Source organism: Paroedura picta, chromosome 7 (assembly GCF_049243985.1).
Source record: "Paroedura picta isolate Pp20150507F chromosome 7, Ppicta_v3.0, whole genome shotgun sequence".
Lineage (NCBI taxonomy): Eukaryota > Metazoa > Chordata > Lepidosauria > Squamata > Gekkonidae > Paroedura > Paroedura picta.
The window spans coordinates 73,977,699-73,997,055 of NC_135375.1; the positions used below are offsets into that span (position 1 = coordinate 73,977,699).

General features: G+C 43.4%; 1 protein-coding gene across 1 annotated transcript in view; it reads left to right on the forward strand.

The window, feature by feature from the left end:
- The first annotated feature begins 334 nt into the window (after positions 1-334).
- RCL1 (RNA terminal phosphate cyclase like 1) overlaps positions 335-19,357 on the forward strand; it is a 32,846-nt gene continuing 13,823 nt past the window's right edge. Inside the window, exons 1-7 of the mRNA XM_077344939.1 lie at positions 335-672; positions 3,854-3,925; positions 6,704-6,879; positions 10,752-10,826; positions 11,887-12,011; positions 14,525-14,650; positions 16,712-16,868. Of these exons, the coding sequence (XP_077201054.1) occupies positions 531-672; positions 3,854-3,925; positions 6,704-6,879; positions 10,752-10,826; positions 11,887-12,011; positions 14,525-14,650; positions 16,712-16,868 (873 nt within the window). The 5' untranslated portion in view covers positions 335-530. The remainder of the gene's footprint in view (positions 673-3,853; positions 3,926-6,703; positions 6,880-10,751; positions 10,827-11,886; positions 12,012-14,524; positions 14,651-16,711; positions 16,869-19,357) is intronic.

The following is a 19,357-nucleotide window of genomic DNA, read 5'->3' on the forward strand; positions in this document are numbered from 1 at the left end:
AACGTGTGAGTTAAACCCCGCACTTATCCAGGGACTGGTGCCCAGTTCCATTTGTGAACAGGTGGCGTGTTGGCTCTTTCTTGCAAAAAGATGCATCACCGGACAAGCACAGAGCTCGACAAGGGATCGTTGTCGCTGGGACTATCTGCCGGGTGCCCCGTCCGTCCCTGTGCCCTGGGGGTCTCAGTCGCCCCCTGCTGCGCATGCTGCCTGAAGCCCGGGGCGCTCTGGCCAGGTTCGGCTCTCGAATCTTGCCGCGCCCTCCTCGAGCGCCGGTTGCCAAGTGCGTTCGCGAGCTCCGCCCCGTTCCCCTTTGACCCCGCCGCTGTCTCTGCGTTCCATCTTCCTGTTCCAAACCACGTGGACGCGCGCTGGGCACTGCGGGGCAACAACGGCGGCGCCGCGATCGGAACGACGAGGCGATTCGCCTGCCTGCGGGCGCGCGGCGAGCTCTCTGGCTTGTGGTTGGCGGCGCTCGTTGCTACCTCCGCAGCAGCAGCAGCAGCAGCAGCAGCAGCAGCAGCAGCAACATGGCGAGCCAGTCTCACTCTCACTCCCTCAGCTACGCTGGGTGCAACTTTTTGCGGCAAAGGCTGGTGCTTGCCACGCTGAGCGGGCGGGCGGTGAAAATCCGCAAGATCCGGGCCAAGGATGACAACCCCGGCCTCAGAGGTTGGTAAAGCGCGGGCTGGGGCGGGGAGCTGAGACGGGCTGCGGGAGGCTTGCATGCGGAAAGGGAGGGAAGGAGGGAGAGTGGCGGCGGGATTGAATTCCTGCGGAGCAGCAGCAGCAGTAGCAGCCCACCTGGGATCGGGGTCGAGAGGGTAGAGCGCTTGTGCGGCTGGCCACCTCGAGGCTCCCAGCATGTGGGGTTTGATGCTGTTTGGGTTAGGCGGGGCCAAGCGAGAGCGTGGCTATGCTGGCTTCCACTGGAAGGACCTGCTTTCGATTGGGGAGCAGTCCGTGGGATACAAGCACAGCCGTTCCCGGCTGCTGCATGATTCTTGGCTCCCCATCTCTCTCTTTTTTTCAAAACAAAACAAAACACAAGAGTGATGGCTTTGCCCATAGCTTTCTGGCCGGTGGCTGTATCAGCATAGCTGAATGTGCAGCCCTGTCAGCTGGTGCTTTTTAGAGAGCCTGTTCTGAGATGGAGGACTGGATTAGTGGCCCAGGGAAAGATGCACAAAGTTAACAAAACAGGCAAGAGATATAAAACGTTTTTTCAAGTGCAATCGTCACGCTATGCACATCCCTGTCATGAAAGGTTATCTTTTTATCTCAGGGTGTCACCCTGAGTCACCCCATAGACTTCAATGGGGTTCTTTCACACCAAAAGGCATGCTGATTATTCATGACCTACAACCCAGTGCTGTATGTGTTTATTTGGAAGCAAGAGCCACTTCGTTTAGCAACCGTTGCTTCCAGGTATGGCATTAAGTAGCATGGCAAGTGTAGTAAGATATTACAGTGGCTCCCCTCTTTGATCCTGAGGCTTTATAAGCCTTTAGAAAAAGTGTTCTTCAGAATGTTAACTACACAGTCAACTTCTTATATTGCAATATTTGCTGGAGAGTTCCTTTTCACTGAGCATCTGTCCACCTGTCTGGATTGTTTCCTCCTCAGGACGGAATTATTAGCTGCTTCCACATGCACTTTGTTGGCTGGCCTTCAAGCCCTGCTGACCAACATTGAATGCTTTGTCATGACCTGGAGGGCTAGCCTTAAAAGGTGGTTCTGTGCCTCAGAACTCTCTGGTAGAGACAAATGTGCTTTGGTGCTTAACAAACTCATCTTTTTTCAGGCACTACATGTGAACTTTAGAAGCCATTCTGGTAATATATCTGTCTTCTTCAGAGTCAAGGTCTTTGAGAGTGTGATCCTAAGCAGAATTATGCCCTTCTAAGCCCATGGACTTTAGTTGACTTAGAAGGCTCCTTCCTGGGGAGGTGTCAGGAAAGAGTGATTAGATTGCTTCTACTAATATTTCATTCTGCATTCCTTTCATACAAATCATACTGCACATGGATTGCTTCTCTTACATTGACTGGTAGTCCAGCAACTGATTTGCAAAGTTATGATGCTGGATCTTCTGATCTACCATTCAGTTTAGCTGGAAGAAATCACCTCCATATTGGACTTTCACTTTCTTGCACTTTCTAAATATGATTTTTTTTAATGGATACACTTTCTAATTTTGTGCCATATTGCTGTTTAGGAGACTGCCATTTGAAGAGTGGAGCTGGAACAAGGAAATATAGGGTTTATGTGTGTTTTAAAGAGTAAAATACAATATACAATTTGTGCCAGTGCAGGCTGAGGAAAACAGCTGTGATATCTTTTTTCTGGGGAGCTTTTTTGGTGGTGGTCTCAGGGTTGTGGAATGGCCTGGCAAAGCACATTCTTGAAGTCTCATGGTTGGGGCAGCAAGACCTCCTGAAGATGTTTGAGAACTGAGATCTGAACAGTTATTGTAATAAAAAAAACTATACCTTTCAAAGTCCATTTCAATCAATGGGCATAAAAGGGGGTAACTCTGTCTAGATTTGCAACCCAGTTAGCATTTCTCTTATTCTTCAAAGTAATGTTATTAGGAACTTTGATTCTGTTAATAGACCAAGGATACAAATATTTAAAATTGGTATAGGGTACTTATCCTACTTTGCCTCTGGTTAGTCTACAAAGCAAAATGTGATTAAATGTATCTAAAAGTATGCCAGTGGAAGAGCGTAAATACTGGCTGAAAGTACTATCTTTATTTGCATCAGGTATTCTGCATACTAGTATTAAGAAAGAACTATGAGACACATTTATTTATTTGCTTCTCTCCATTGGGGACCCAAAGTGGTCCTTCTGGCCTCCCCTTTATCCTCACAACAACCCTGTGTGTTGGTTTAGACTGAGGAGATGTGGCCAGCCCAAGGTCAAACACCAGGCTTCCATGGCAGAGTGGGAATTCAGCTCTGGGACTCTCTTATTTTTGTCTGATGCTTTAACCCTACTGGCTCTTACCACACACTAGTTAAACTGTTCAGCAGCTATTCATATTTTCTACTGTGCCTCCTTCGGTGGCTAAGAAAACTGGGAGAGTTTTATTTTTGCAGTAGCAAGCTTTGGTATATATGAAGGGCAGCTTAGACAGCGAGGGTTACAAGGGCTTGGTGAATGAGACAGATGGAGGGGAGGAGAACTAGGGCTAAAAAAAGGGATGCTTTTGTTCCATAGTGTAAGCAGAAGTTCCAGTTCAACAATCATACGCTCTCTCTTTTTGCAACTTATCCACACTCATTCCTTCTTAGTGCTGAGCATCATTGATCATGGCTATTGATAGGGGTCTTACTATCCTGTTCATATACCAAATTATGACCCTGGTGATGGAAATATCTTCCTTGTAAAATAAACATTAAAAAAACTCTGTTGATTTGAGAATTTTAATTATCTTTTAATGATGCTCTGTACAAGAACAGAGATTTGATCTATTGCACAGGGCATTGTTTGGAACAATAATATACTCTTCTTCTGAACAAATGACTTGCAACTCAATCCTATGCATATTTACTTGGAAAAAAGCCCTACTGTGTTTAATGGAGCTTATGCCAAAATGTGTGCATGCGCCTAGAATTGCAGGAATATGGGCTCGGGGCAGGAGATGAAGGATATACTCTTCCTCTCGTTCTGTCAGTTATAAAGTGAGAATAAACCTTACTTGCTCAACAACTTTAATCACATGATTAAAAGTTTCAGGTTGTCTGAGGAATACCTTTTAAGGACATCATGCTCTATTGTTTGCTTTGATAAAGGTGGCTGTGGTTCTTGGAATAAATGCTAAATATCTGATATGTTTCTTTGGCAGATTTTGAAGCGAACTTTATAAGACTGATTGACAAAATAACCAATGGCTCTCGGATTGAAATAAATCAAACAGGTAATTATGGACATCTTTATTGTTCTCTATGTTGTAAATCCTGGGCATATTTTCCCCTAGCACTTCATCTGTAATGTGGTAAAGATCCACTGGCTGAAATTATTCAGATGTTACCAATGTCAGGGACAAGTATCTCTGTTTCTCTGTTGCAGTGTATATAATCTTATAGTCATTTTTCAGTTTTGTCACATTGTAATTGAGAAAGAGTACCAACACAGTAAGAGCCTCTTGTGGTGCAGAGTGGTAAGGCAGCCGACATGCTGTCTGAAGCTCATGAGGCTGGGAGTTCAATCCCAGCAGCCGGTTCAAGGTTGACTCAGCCTTCCATCCTTCTGAAGTCGGTAAAATGAGTACCCAGTTTGCTGGGGGGTAAACAGTAATGACTGGGGAAGGGAATGGCAAAGGAATGGCAAAGGGAATGGCAAAGTATTGAGTCTGCCAAGAAATCACTGGAGGGCGTCACCCCAAGGGTCAGAGATGACATGGTGCTTGCACAGGGGATACCTTTACCTTTACCAACACAGTAGGGAAAAGGCATAGTTGGTGAAAAGTGCTAAGCAGTTGCAGCCAACCTGAGTAACTCTAGGGTTTTCAAAGCAAAAGGCATTTGGAGGTGGTTTGCCATTGTCTGCCTCTACATAGCAATCTTAAACTTCTGTACTGGTCTCCCATCCAAATGCTAACCAGAGCCACCTCGCTTAGCTATCAAGATCTGATGAGAGTGCCTAGCCAGGGCCATCCAGGTTAGGGCAAAGATGCAGTTAGGGTACACAAAAGAAGAACAAATAGAGTGAGAAGCCAAGTCACTTTGGCTGGGAGTCAAAATCAGCTAGATATTTACAAACATCTTCAGAGAACTTTCAGGAAAAGCACATTTGTTTCCTTTCTTTCCAGTTTCTAATGCTGGTGTCTGTGTGTTGATAGTATATTTCAATCTGGGCATTGTAATTTAGATTCAGTTACCAATTGCATAGCAACAGCTGTGGCAGTAACCCTCTCAAACATAGTGAAGAACCTAAGAGAATTTAGATCTGGGTAGGAGATGACAATCACCTAGAACATTCATCACAAACAATCAAGATAATTAATTGACCCAAGCAAAGGAGAAATTCATAAGCTAAAAGTAGTCAGGTTAACGTTAGCTGTACTAGTGAAACTAGTGGAGTACTATTAAAGAATTTTGTGCTTGTGCAGATAAAGCAGAATTCTGAGCCAGAGGAGAACTTCAGGAAATAGCATTTAATTGAAAGTTAAGAATTCAACCAGTTTGTGTGCTGAACAGGCTAGTTTCCTCCCCAATAACAGCCTTCTGAGGGCACGCCTGGAGGAATGAGGAGAACCAATCAAGGGCGGTTCCCTTTACCCCCACGGAGGTGAGGCAGTTGATAAGGACCAAATGGTCAATGGTATCAAACACTGCTGATAGATCCAGAAGGATCCACAGGGCTAGTACGTCTTTGTCCAGATGTAAATGGAGATCATCAACGAAAATGACCAGTGCTGTCTCGGTCCCAAAGTCAGGCCTGAAAACTGAGTGAGAAGGGAGATGTCTCATCCAGGAAAATCTGGAGCTGCTTGACCACTGTTTGCTCAATTACCTTCCCCCAGAATTGGTAGATTAGACACTGGGTGGTAATTGGTCAGCTCTTTTTTAATCTAAGGAGGGTTTTTTTTTAGTAAAGGTCTTACAGTTGCCTCCTTAAGGGAGCTGGGGAAGCAGCCTTGTGAGAGATACAAATTAATATCCAATCAATAGCTTCCTGAAGACGTGTTCCAAATCTCAGCTCATCAAGGGAATTGCCGGAAGGTCCAGATCAGATAAATCCTGGAGAACATTTTGGAAAGCGACCGGATCGACTAGTCTCTGCAGGCAAGCAAAATATGCTAATTTCCCCTGCGGGAGGAGATGGCTACCCCCACACCAACCCTCACGAGGAAGTGGTCTGGCCATGGCACTGGCTCACAAAACATTGCTTTTCAGATCAAGCCCTGTGCAGAAGATCAAATCTAGCATACGGCCTGTTTCATGCATGGGGGTCAATCCAAGCTGAGGCAGTCCCAATGTTTTATTGTTGAAATAAAACATTTGTAGGGCAAATTAGTCTGAGTGAATATTTAATATGATGTCATAGCACTAGGGGACGGAGAGGTATTGAATTTGGTTTGAATTATACCTCATTTTCCATCCAGAAGAGTCTCCAAGGTGACTCCCATACAACAATGAGGCAGTGTTAAACTGCGGATGGAACAATGTAACAATGCTGTGGAGTGGATTCCGAATCTCAGTTTTCAGTAGACCCTCGTGGTGGTTTTCAGCAGCTTTCATCTAGTCCCAGTCCTCTGACTGCTGGCAATAGGGTGGTTAGTTGCCAGGCTGTGAGCTCTCCTCTTTGCATACTGCTATAAACGTGTGCTTTGCAGTGCAATCCTAAAACGAGTTGCATCCTTTTAAGCCGCTTCCTTTCAGTGAACTTAGAAAGGTGTTACTCTGCTTTGGAGCGTACTGTTAGTGTCTGATGCGGGCTTCAAAACACTATTCTACTGCACACAATTTACTTTTCATTGCCCTGGATGTGACAGAGTAGATGAATGAAACATGTTTCTGTCTCAGCTGACAAAAATACCTGCAGCCAAACCTACTGTCAACCTGCATTGGCTTTCACTGTGCACACCGAAATGCTGTAGGAGTCTTTGGCACAGTCCAGTACACTGGGCAAGGCAAAACATCTGGCTTGACCAAAAACTAATTCTGGCAATTTCTCTTTTTCTCTTTAAAAGGTACTACTTTATATTATCAGCCTGGCCTGCTCTATGGAGGGTCACTAGAACATGACTGTAGTCCCAACCGCAGTATTGGTTATTACTTGGAAAGTCTTCTCTGCTTGGCACCGTTCATGAAACACTCTTTAAGAATTGTCCTCAGAGGGGTAACAAATGATCAAGTAGATCCTTCGGTAAGTAGCAAAGCTCCAGCAACCAGTGTGTCCCCTTCATCAGTTCTCCCTATCCCTAGCCAAAGTGCAAAAAATGCAACAAAAGGAAAAAGTTAAGACCAGTGAGGGGCAGAAGAAGGGGAGCACCAAGAGTTGATGGCTGCAGCAAAGCCAAGGGAGATGGGGTGGTAAAAGGCAGTTGAACTGCTAATGGGGAGTCTTTCTTGCCTTGGGCTTGGAGACAATGTAGAATTGCTCCCTCCCTTGGTTGGTTTCTATATTTGGTTTGCAGATCCTTCTTTTTGTCTGAAAAGTCAGTAGAGTTGTACTGATCCTATTTGCATGTAGATAAGTGTCTTTAGTTAGGGGTACCAAGCGGCAGGATATCATAATCTGTGGTAACACCTGCAGTCCCATACAAAGGTCGACTTGTGAAGTCCTGTCAAGAAACTGAAAAAAATTAGGCTTGCAGATCTTACATCATTATGGACATAGACTGAATTCAATCCATTTGTGGGACTGTTTTGATCTTCTTTACAAATAAAAGCACAATTCCCATCCCTCAGCGCAAGGATTTGGGTCTTGTTTGTTGAGAAGAGGATAGTGATACATTGTGATTTATCAACTCATAGCTTTACTAAACAGGATGGACACAGAATGCAACAAAAGGTCTGCCAGCATCTAAAGGGTTTCCAGCATCGAAGATATATTCCAGCCCTTGGGCCATCGGAATGCAGTCTGTGTTTTCTCCCCTTTTACATTTTAGTGGTTTTGGTTGAGCTCCTTTTGTCTTGGCTCTTGACCTGCCAGAACTTTAAAAAAAGACACAATGAAAAGTGGGATGAAGGGAAAGAACTAAGCAGAAACAAATGTATTTCTGCTCTAGATCATTTCAGTTGTATCCTTTTCACTCTGTTTATGAATGTGGATGGAGACCAGCTACACCCTCTTCCCCATACATACATTCCAAGTCAGCTAGGTGAATTATACATGCAGATGGTAGGTGTACCCACGCATATTACCACTTCAGAATGGCTAGCCCACTTACGCCAATGTGTGGACATGGGATTTTTCACGCAGGTTTTAGAAAGTCACTCTTGGACGTTACTCTTGTCTTGGCACCTCCAGCTACAGTGTTGTCTATGGACCCAGTAAGAGCAGTTTTTCATGAAAATAAGCTTTTATCTCAGGCTTGCTAGCAAAAGTTGCTACAACAGCATGTATGGAATGCATGAGAAACATCATCTCAAATGCCTAGCCTTTTTTAAAACCCTGGGGGAGGGGATCCCGCACTCTTCCTGGGGAGCTTATAATTGAAGTGAAATGAAAAAGTATAGCCTGCACTCCCCCCTACACATCTCCCCCCCATCTAAGTGTGTTTAGTTTTGATCCAGAAGTACTGTCAAATTAAAGTGGTTGGTATGTGCGTTGTTGAAGTAACACAAGCACTCCTTGTCAAAGAGGGTGGCAGCAGTGGCGAAGAGCTTGTTAACATTTCCAGCAAGCAAATGGATTGTCCTGACCTGCTGGAACAGACATTGATTTAAAACAACAACAACAACCCCTGAGATGGCTACATTTGAGGCACTAATATTCTAAACCACAAATTCTGGGAATTGCAGCCGAAGCGCCTGTCAGCTGCATGCCAGCATGAAAACAGGCTCTCCACTGGATAGCAATTAAAAACAAGCCCTCTGTTTTACTTCAACGTTGCTTGTAACTCCTTTTTAAAAAACTGAAGTGTTTTCCTGCTGATTTTTCTCTTCTGCTTGTTAAAAGCTGCCATTCTGCTGGGGCCAGCAGTCCTCCTGGCCAGTAGGTTAGCGCTGTCTGTGTCAGACATGCAGAAGGTTTGTCTGAAGAAAGGCATGTGGCTCAGTGAATGGACTTATACTAGCTGTGATGCGATGGCAAAGGAACATTTTTTTGAAAATAGCAAAGTTAAGGGGAGGGGCTGTGCGTGTTTATATGCAGTTGTCTCAGAACTACTCAGTTTATTCTACTGATTATTCATGAGAAGCCTGTTGAGCCTGTACTTTATCGAAGGCAGCACTTGCATGCTGTGATAGTCGGAAAAGAGGGAAAAGCGCAGAACACGCTAGTAGGCACAGAATCAACTACCTGGGAATGTAAGCTTGCATTGGTTTTAAGGAGGACCACAGCCTCCTGTATGATCTACCCCATGAGTTAAGATCCTGTTCTCAAATCCTGCTTTCTGTGCCCCATCCTTAGAAGTAAAGAAGTGGTGACCAGAGATTGGGCTCTTTAAGTGGTGGCCCCTCACTTTTCAGATGGCTTCCTCTGTGAGGCTTGCTTGGTGCCTGTAATACTTAATTAAGCAATTGCATCATTTAAGTTGTATGGACTGTTTGTGTCTCAGGACTGTTTTGTTGATATCCTTTAGAGAGGCTGTTGGTTTTGTGCTCTGGCTTGCTTTTGGTGATTTGCATTTGTTGTTCGTTTTTATACTATGTTTATGTTTTGTATTGTTTTACATTTCTGCCAGCTTGAGCAGGTCTCAGGAGAAACAGTATATATATATTTTTTTCTAAATACATTCCTATTTCTACCTCTTAGGAATTCAAAATATACCTGAAAGGTGTGAGTAATCCTGGGTGAGATCTCAGAAGCCATCTAGTCTGCTGAATTCCCGGTAGTTAGAGTTCATGGATTCAGTGCCTATGCCTATCTCATGATTAGCAAAACCGAAACAAAATATACTAAATAAGAGAATGTCCGTAATCTATATGGGCAACAGAATTCAGCATTTGTAGCATATAACTTGAATTGCATGGACAGAATTCTGTTGTTATTATTTTATTGTTGTTATTTATTGTTACATTATTTCAGTGAACCGTTCTCTAACTATAAGGATGCTATAGCAACATTACCAGAGTTGATGGTCATTTTTGTATTGTTGTCAGGAAATACAAATGAGTCTCAAAATGGCTCAGTATTTGGGATCATCACATAACATTTTCATGACAGAATGTAATCAGGGCCAGATCAATAGAAAACATCTAGAAAATAAACTTCATTATCATCTCAGTTCAGATAGTACTCCTAATTGGAAGACTATAAACTGTTCTTTCTTGTTGCATGCAAATTTCCTTTACAATACCTTTTTTCATCACCAAAAAAACAGAGTTTGCTGTTATGCCTGAATTGGCAGAGTCTAATGCTGGCAGGCTAAAGGTGGAAACCACCTAAAAACCAAGAGCCTGTTTTCCTGCTGGCTGACAGATGAGCACTCACTGGTTTCAAGTTATAATTTGGAAAATAAGCTTTAACTATAATTTACCATTTTGGGCATCACAGTAATAAATGGAAAATTGGAAAGGAAGCTACAGAGGGGAGGAGTGAATGCATAAGCCTAGTCCTCCAAAAGTGGGCTTGGAAATCATGTTTATTTTCATACAACAACCACTATTAGGCGGGGTAGGCTGAGATATTGTGACAAGTTCTAGGTCCCCTGGCTGGCTTCTGTGGCAGAACAAGGTTTCAAATCCAGCTGTTCCAGTCTGACTCTCTACCACTATGGCAGGCTAGGTGTCATCTTAGTAAGGCTTTTATTTTTATTATATTCGGTTTATATACTACACCACTGTGAATTTGTGAAACATTTTCCAAACCCGCTTTGCTTGTGCATGTGCACCTGTCACTGTTCTGTAGGTAAATAGCAAGGGACATCTTGTGCCAGTCCAAAAGTTTTGTTAACATGTACCCCTTTCTTCCTGTCCTGCCTTAGTTGTTTTATACCCTCTTTTGTTATAATCAGTAAATAATACCTTGTACTAGTATTATTTTATTAATGTTTCATTTAACTAAAACAACATTTAAACAAGCTTTTAATTGATAGGCAATCGTTGACTGACTTGTTATTTGTCTTTCAGGTTGATATTCTTAAGGCAACTGCACTGCCCTTATTGAAAAGATTTGGAATTGATGGCGAAGAGTTAGAATTGAAAGTAAGTACCTCAGGATGCCTCCTTCTCATTCAGATCCCATCACAAGTCTGTTTCCTTTTCGAAGATCCGAGGGAATGCTCAATAACATTGGGAATAAGCAAACTTAAAAAAAAATGTTGCATTCAGCCGGTGGTAGTTGAAGAAGGGAAGGGAGAAGCTAATTTTAAACAAAATCTGTTTCTAGTCTGTTGCTGCTGGGTCTGCTGCTCTTTAAACGGTTTTTAAATGATTGCATGGTTTTATGACTTCATAATTATGCTCCCCGCAGGGCACTTCCCTGTGCAAGTATGAATCTGCTGGTCGTCCCGGGTCCTCGGGAGGTATGCCTGGCTTCAACCAGGGCCAGGGCCTTTTCTGTCCTGGCCCCTTTTCTGGCCCCTACATGGTGGAATGAACTGCCAGAAGAGCTAAGGGCCCTGACGGAGCTCACTGGGTTCTGCAGGGGCTGCAAGTCAGAGCTCTCCTGCCAGGCTTTTGGTTGAGGCCAGGCTACAGGCCGGGAATTACGACTGGGTCCTCCCCCATCCTTGTGTAATCAGCACCCCCCTGGGCTAACATCGCCCGCTGATATTACACAACTGGGAATAGACGTGCCAGGGTGTGGAGGGTTAGTTAAAGTTGGAAATGGTTGCTGCCATCTGTGATGCAGTGTTGGCTAGATGATTAGCCGTGCCAGATGTTGGGAAATGTATTCTGGTTTTTGATGGTATTTTGTATTTTTAATTGTATGTTTTATTGTGAACTGCCCTGAGGTGGCTGTTCTGAGAGGGGCAGTATATAAGCCAAACAAACAAAAAAACAAATAAATAAATCTTAGTGACTTGGGAGAAGTGAAGTAACGATGAAACAAATGCCTTCGTGTGTTGTGGATACCACTAGTAACTGAATTGGAGAGCGATAGGCTTTGGATCGGGAGGGGGTTTTTTTGCTGTATCTGGACTAAATTGACAATTCCACCCCCCTCACATCACTCCTCAAGGTCCCCCACATCCCCGGCTGTTTATGTAGGTCTTGATTTTCTGATGCAGAACCTAAACGGTGTTTGTTTTTTAATTTTCAGATTATCAGGAGGGGCATGCCGCCCAAAGGAGGTGGTGAAGTGGTATTTGTTTGTCCTGTTAAGAAGGCAGTGAAGCCTGTTCAGTTTACTGACCCTGGAAAAATTAAGCGAATCAGGGGTGTGGCGTATCCTTCTAAAGGGTGGTCTCCTGAAAAAAATGATATTGTGATGCTTATTCATATGTGTTATGGGTATGCTTCTGTTTGTGAAATGAACCGTGGGCAGTGCAAGAATATAGTGGAATTATAACAAGAGCCAAAGATTTGCATGTACCATAGTCATTTAAAAGTATGCTGCTCCGATGAAGGCTCTCTATGTGGCTTTTACCAGCCTCAGGGGAAAAAAAGCCTTATAAGCATTTTGACTAGACCACCTGTTGTGTGCATAAAAGGACAAAAAATCAGAACCTGTTATGACCAGGCTTCCTTGGCTAGTTGCTTGGAGATCAGTTCTTAATCACCCTAGTCAACTGCCTGATTTTCCTTGGGGTGCTTTAGACAGGAAGATCCATGTGGAGGGTGCAGGGGAGCAAAAGTGAGCTTTACCCTGTTATCTGCTTGGCTTGCCTGCTCCACTGATGGCGCACCATTTGCCATCAGCAAAGAGATATGATGTTCAAATGGGAACAAAACTTACATGCATAAATTCACAAGACTTCTGGGTAAAACTCAGAAATCTGAATTTCAAATGTGATATCTATGATGTCAAGGGCTAGGGAGGGAGGTAAGGTTTCTCCACCTCACATACACAGAGTGAGAATTATCCCAGTTGGGATGCACATTTCCCCATTGAATAGCAGGCTAAACAGCAAACTTACAACTTCTTCCCACCCTATATTTTTGTTAGAAAACAAACTTCTTGTAGGTTGGGAATGGATGAATTTTGGTAATGTGTTCTGTGCAGTTTATACAGAGTGAAGTTGATATTATACTGGCAAAACAGTTCTGATCAGCTGACACAAAAATAAACTATCAATTCGTAGAAGTAAGGTATTTATGGAAGTATGAATTAAGATGCCCTAGATTAGGTTACAATCCTAAAAAGAATTACTTTGAAGCAAGCCCCATTTTATTACACGGGGCTGATTTCCAGCAGTGTTCTTATGTCCGCAGCCTTGGTACATGCGCAAGTATAGTGGATCAGATGTTGTTCTGTTCTTCATTCTTTGAATTTCTTTCATGGGACTTCAAGATTTGTTTATTTATCAATTCGATTTTTATCCCAGCAAGCTGGCTCGCAGTAGTTCACAATAAAAACGTATCATAAAACAACTTAATCCAAAATTCTAAGACCTCATATAATACAATTACAACAATTCCCGACAATACATAGCAGATAACATGGTGGTAAAAATATAAACTAGAAAACTCCTCCTCAGTGTCTAAGACATAGCCAGTATGGATTACAATCGTAACAATTGGTGATGGAAAACCAGGGGGTAGATCATCCGGCAGCTCCAGACCCAGTCTAATACCGAGTCCTGGAACCAGCGGGGGACCCAATCTCATACTCCAGAATCTCCACCTGGTCTCAACCAAATGCCTGCCGTAAGAGCTCTGTCTTACAGGCCCTGCAGAACCCAGAGAGCTCCATTAGGGATCGCAGCTCTTCTGAGAGCTCATTCCACCAGGTAGGGGCCAGAACCGAAAAGGCCATGGCTCTGGTTGAGGTCAGGTGTCCTTCCCAGGGGCCCAGGACCATCAGCAGATACATACCTGCAGAGCAAATACCTAATATTGTCTTTCTAGAAACTGGCATCTGAGTTGTGTTTCTTTTGCAAAGCAGAAAATGTCTCAGTTCTACCCTCAGTTTTGCCCACCTCAACATTCCCTTAGATCAGACTTTCTCAACCAGGATTTTGTGAAACCCCTGGGATTTCTTGACAGCCCTGGGAGGGTTTCCCAGATGGATGGTAGTTAATTAATTGTTAATATATATTTTTAAATTTGTTAATCAGATGATATGACCATATATGATCATGTTGACCCTGACCCCCCCCTCCCAAATCCCCAATGATGGGCCTGAAGGGGAGGGGAGGGGCCCTGGACGCTATGCTTCCCAACCATATTCTACACCATCTCTCCACTTCTGCGGTTTCTCGAAGCCTGAAGACTGTTTCAGGGGTTTCTCACTGGTAAAAAAGTTGAGAAAGTCTGCCTTAGGTGGATAAGAAACAACCACACATTTCTTGCTGGAGGCCATGACAGACCGTGCAGGCGCCTTTTCACAGAGTTGTGCCATAATATTTTAAATTCAGGTTGCAGGATAGAGCTTGCTAAAATGAGGCGCCTGTACCCTCTGAAAGTGAATCAGTGTTTCCTTAGCGTAGGATGGTCTCTCCACTTGTGCCAGGGATTGATGTTGTAATGTTGATTAGGCCCCCGAGGGGTGAACAGAGCTCCCAAGGAAATTGTGTGTGGGACTCATTACAAGGGTCTAGTAACTTTATGCCAAGAAAGGTACTCTGAATCTGAATGGTGTGGTCTGGCCAATAGGCAGCTTGCAAAACCACAGGCTGTAAATGGTATACTTCCGTGTTTAATAAATGGAATGCAAAAAATAGGTGATGTGTCAGAAATCTATTTTTCTGATATAGTCTACTTTCATGGGGGGAAAGTTCCTTAACTTCATAAATTAGGTATTCTGTGAGAGTTTCACCCCAAATAGCAAATCGAATTGTGGATTCTGCTAGAAGCATCTTGAATAAATTCTTGCCAGATATTTACATTTATACAGATCACATGAAGGGAACCAGCTCCGGGAAGTAAGTTTATCCGACTTCTATTTTATTTTTCTGACAGGCAAAGGTAGTTTACTAAATGTGATTGCTTAAACCAGAGACTTCAAAATGACCATTGGATGATGACAATAAGGTTAATGAACTCTGCAAGTATGGTTGCCCCCGTATTGCTGACAAGGGACTAGTGTGGGTGAAGGAATAGTGGCTTGCCAAGTGCCAAACTAGTATTCGTGGCTAGAAAGAGGTTTGACCTATGGACTTCACAGCATTTGCTGTCAGCTGTGTTGCTGCTCCCACTTTAATCTTATCCTCTAGGCCACCGGTCCCCAACCCCCGGTCCAGGGACTGGGACCGGTCCGTAGATCAGTTGGTACCGGGCCATGACTTCTCCTCGTCCTCCTCCCTGGCTGCTGCCTTGGGGGCTGCCCTGCTACTCTGCTGCCGGCTCACCTTTGGTGCTCTCCAGCAGCCACCATGGCTGGGGCTTCCCCTCGGTGTGGCACTGCACAGCTGCTGCTGGCAGCACCCCCCAGTGGGAGGTGGGAAGTCAGGGGTGCTGGCGGGAAAGCAAGTGGAGCAGGGGATCAGGCAGTGGTGGTGATGTCCCTCAATAAAAGACTACCTCCCCCCCCCCCCGGGCCTCAGTAAAATTGTCAAGCGTTGACTGGTCCCTGGTGATAAAAAGGTTGGGGACCACTGCTCTAGGCAACAATGGCACAGTTGACAAATTATGTACATCTTGCCTGGACATGCCTACATCTTTTTTGTAAGAAAGGACCAACATTCATGCACTTTATGAATGAAATCAGGGACACTACCTGAATAAATGTGGAGTTTTAACAATTACACATATATGCATTAACTGTGACATGAGAATTATTCAGTGCACCAACAAAGGACAATTGCAGTACACTGTACATGGATGGGACATGCGTTCACTGTCATTCATGTGAACAAGTGGATTGAATCCACTCAGACTAAGCTTGTATGCAAAGGGAAGCCATGTCTATGTTTTTGCAGGACTATACCTTCAGGGTTTCTTGCATCACTTGCACAAGTCATCTAGGTGCTGCTAATAAATACTCCTCTCAGCGTTTGTCTTCTGGAAGGTTTGGGAGGCCCTTAAAAATTGGAATAGTCTCCTCTCCACCTTCCTTTCCAGGGAGGTGTTGCATGTTGTGGAAAAGCAGTATTCACATTGTTTTAGAGACTTGCACACTCTGACCCACTTGAACTTTGACAGCTGCCGCTGCCTTCTCCTACCTTGTTATCCTAGTCATAGTAATCCCTTTGGGAAGGGAGGATACATAGAAGATTTTCTTTGGCAAGACAAGAACTTCCCTGCATCTTTGTTCTCACTTCCTCCAACTCCCTCTGTATGTCCTTATTTAGTACTGTGAGAAATCAGCTGGGGACTTTAAGGGATTTTCCTAGGTTGCATATTGAGAGCAGCAAGTCCAGTTAAACGAGTAATCATGATACAGAGACAAGGGGGTGAAAGGGATCCAGAAAGACAGGAAAAAGTTCACAGTATTTTCTATAAAAATCTAGGTTTGTTTCTAGATTAACATTATACCTATTCCATACGGTAAAGCAGGGATGGTTTTCCTGAGGGAAAAATGGTTCTTTTCCCTTGTTCAGATTTAGGAAAATGCAGACTAGAACTCAGTGTAAGATAATTTTCCCCATGGGTCAGGTGATGGTCTCAGGAAAAACATTTGGAGTGAATTTTATGTAAACTGAAGAAAGAAGATGTTAACCAGGCCTCAGAGTGTCAAGGTGTTAAAATGAACTACACCACTACAGGTTGCCAGTTGAAAGATCACATTTTTAGAGTTACGTTACATTAATTATTCAATTAAAGTAAAAAAAAACCTAGCATTGTATTTGAATGGCTAGTCTAGAACCTTCTCCCTTGACGTGTTGGTTTTTTGTTTGCAGAGAATTTTTACATGGGGGAGGAGTATTAAAAATACCAGCCACGGATGCAGGCAAAATATTAGGAGCAAAAACTACTGGAATGTGGCCCCACAACCTGAGAAACCAACAAAAGCCAATTACAACCCTGTTTCATTCTGCTTTCAGATCTCCGGGTTTTGGGTTGTCACTTGTGGCAGAGACAACTAATGGTGCTTTCCTTAGTGCTGAGCTGGCCTCTAACCCACAAGGAGACGGTGTTGCTGTACTCCCAGAAGACCTTGGCACAAACTGTGCAAAGTTACTCCTTGAAGAGATTTACAGGGTAAGTGATTGGTTTGCAGTCTCTTTAGAATACATTGGGGAGTTAGCCCCCCCCCACAATCTCCTTATGTTCATTTTTTGTATTTATGTGGGGAGTGAGATAGAATCATAGAATCATAGAGTTGGAAGGGGCCATGCAGGCCATCTAGTCCAACCCCCTGCTCAACGCAGGATCAGCCCTAAGCATCCTAAAGCACTAAAGAGATGGTTGCATTTATTTGATGATGTCCACATTGTATTGCTGTTTGTCCTTATTTTTTAAAGAAGATAAAAGTGAATGCTTCACTCTGTGTAATGAAATTTATCTTAATGGAGGGAAGTAATCCTTGTCCAAAAGGCCACTCCTTTAACAGGCGGTTGGAACGAGGTTGTTACTCAGAAGCCTCACTGCTTGATTAGATCATTGTGGAAGATCAGAAGCTGAACCATTGTTTTGTACCTATTGCTAATTCATTCAGCACTAAATGGAGTTCCTGATCTATTAGATCATCAGATCAAGTCATCAGATATTGTTCTGGCTGTATTGTTTCCTAATGAAAGCAGTGAAATAGATGGACCTTATCCTGGCTAACCTAGTGGGTTGTAAGGCTGCAGCTGGAGTTGGGGCAACCAGGATCAGTTTCTTTATATTGTTTGAAGGATTGCATTTGAGGCAAAGAAAATACATGTCTTTCAGTGATACCAGCCCATGTAACCCATAACGTCTGTCTTCTCCCATTATTTATTTATTTATTATATTTATCATATTTATATACCGCCCTCCTTGGAGGCATGTGATGTAGCTTGTTCACTTGAACTATTTGGCTTTCTAACTACTTTTTTGTCCCACAGATCCCTATGGGGTGGCAAATGTAGCTTGCTTGGGTTGAACCATATAATAGTAGATGAATGAAAAAAAATAATACACTGAGGCTAAGGAGCTGAGCTGAATGTTTTAGGTAATAGAAAAACTTGTTTTTAACTTACAGTAGATGCTGTACACTAATTCCTGGCCTAAATTAAAAACCAAGTCTAGCCAGCCTGACCATCAGTTCTTATCAGAGAGCCAGTTTGGTGTAGTGGTTAGGAGTGCGGACTTCTAATCTGGCATGCCGAGTTCGATTCTGCACTCCCCCACATACAGCCAGCTGGGTGACCTTGGGTTCGCCATGGCACTGATAAAGCTGTTCTGACCGGGCAGTGATATCAGGGCTCTCTCAGCCTCACCCACCTCACAGGGTGTCTGTTGTGGGGAGAGGAATGGGAAGGCGACTGTAAGCCGCTTTGAGCCTCCTTCGGGTAGAGAAAAGTGGCATATAAGAACCAACTCTTCTTCTTCTTCTTAATTTTCTGCCATCTCCATTTAAGATGGTAGGTAGTAGCTCTAAGTATTAAAAACAGAACTTGCATAGAAGGATGTTTGGCCTGAAGTATTTAGTGACTGCCCCTACTGAACAGGGGGGCTACATTTGTGGGGAAGCTAGAAGTATCACTAATTCTGCAGCTGACCTTCTCTGAGGAATATCATTTAATCTTTGAGTGAGTGTGTGTCTAAGAGGTTTTCATCTCTGAGTTTTTCTGCTGTTGAGAATTTTAATATGTTGTATTCCTAATTTCTCTTCAAAAAGGGTATATTAAGTGTATGTTGACCTTCACCATCACCAGGCAACCCCTTATTCTTAAGTGTCTACAACTTTGCTTTAAAAATATTCACCAGCAGTTGGATTGGCCTTTTGTTTTCTATGGGTTTTAGCAGAGAAAACTAGAGAAGTCAGAGCTATTGAAAGAGGTGCATAGCATGATTTCTCCAAAGAATAAAACCAATCATTTCTCTTTCAAGAAAGCATTTATACCAACAGATTCATAGAGGACAAGATATACAATGGAGGAACAACAATGGGCTGATGAACCAGAAGCATTAGATCAGTCATCAGAGCACCTGACATCAAAGCAGCCTTTGCTGAATAATTGAATTGGATACATCACTTATATTTGTTCAGGAGAGTTCTGCTGTGACTTGAATCCTTCCAAGTTATTTCTAGTGGAGAAATAGGCCTCTGTAATTCTGTATATCCCAACCCAGTAACTCTTGGTCCAAAAACAACTGCTGGTGTTGCAACTAGAGTAAATTGCTATTGTTGACTGCAACTGATCGCTGATAAAATTTTATTTATTGATTGTGAACATTCCATTTTTGGGAAATGCATTCAAGAAAACAGCAGCTTTGCAATTTAAATGTTTCTTGGAGGAGACATTGATGGTGAAAAGTGCCACCAAGTTGCTGCTGACCTATGGCAACTTTGTACGGTTCTCAAAGCTAGAGATGTTCAGAGGTGGTTTGCTATTGCCTGCCTCTGTGTAATGACCTTGGATCCGAATACTAATGAGGGCCAACCTGGCTTGACTTCTACGATCTGACACTATCTGGCTAACCCAGGCTATCCTAGGCAAGACAGAGGAGACATTACCGGGATGCATTTCTATCTAGCTGTCAGGCTAATTTTGGATGGA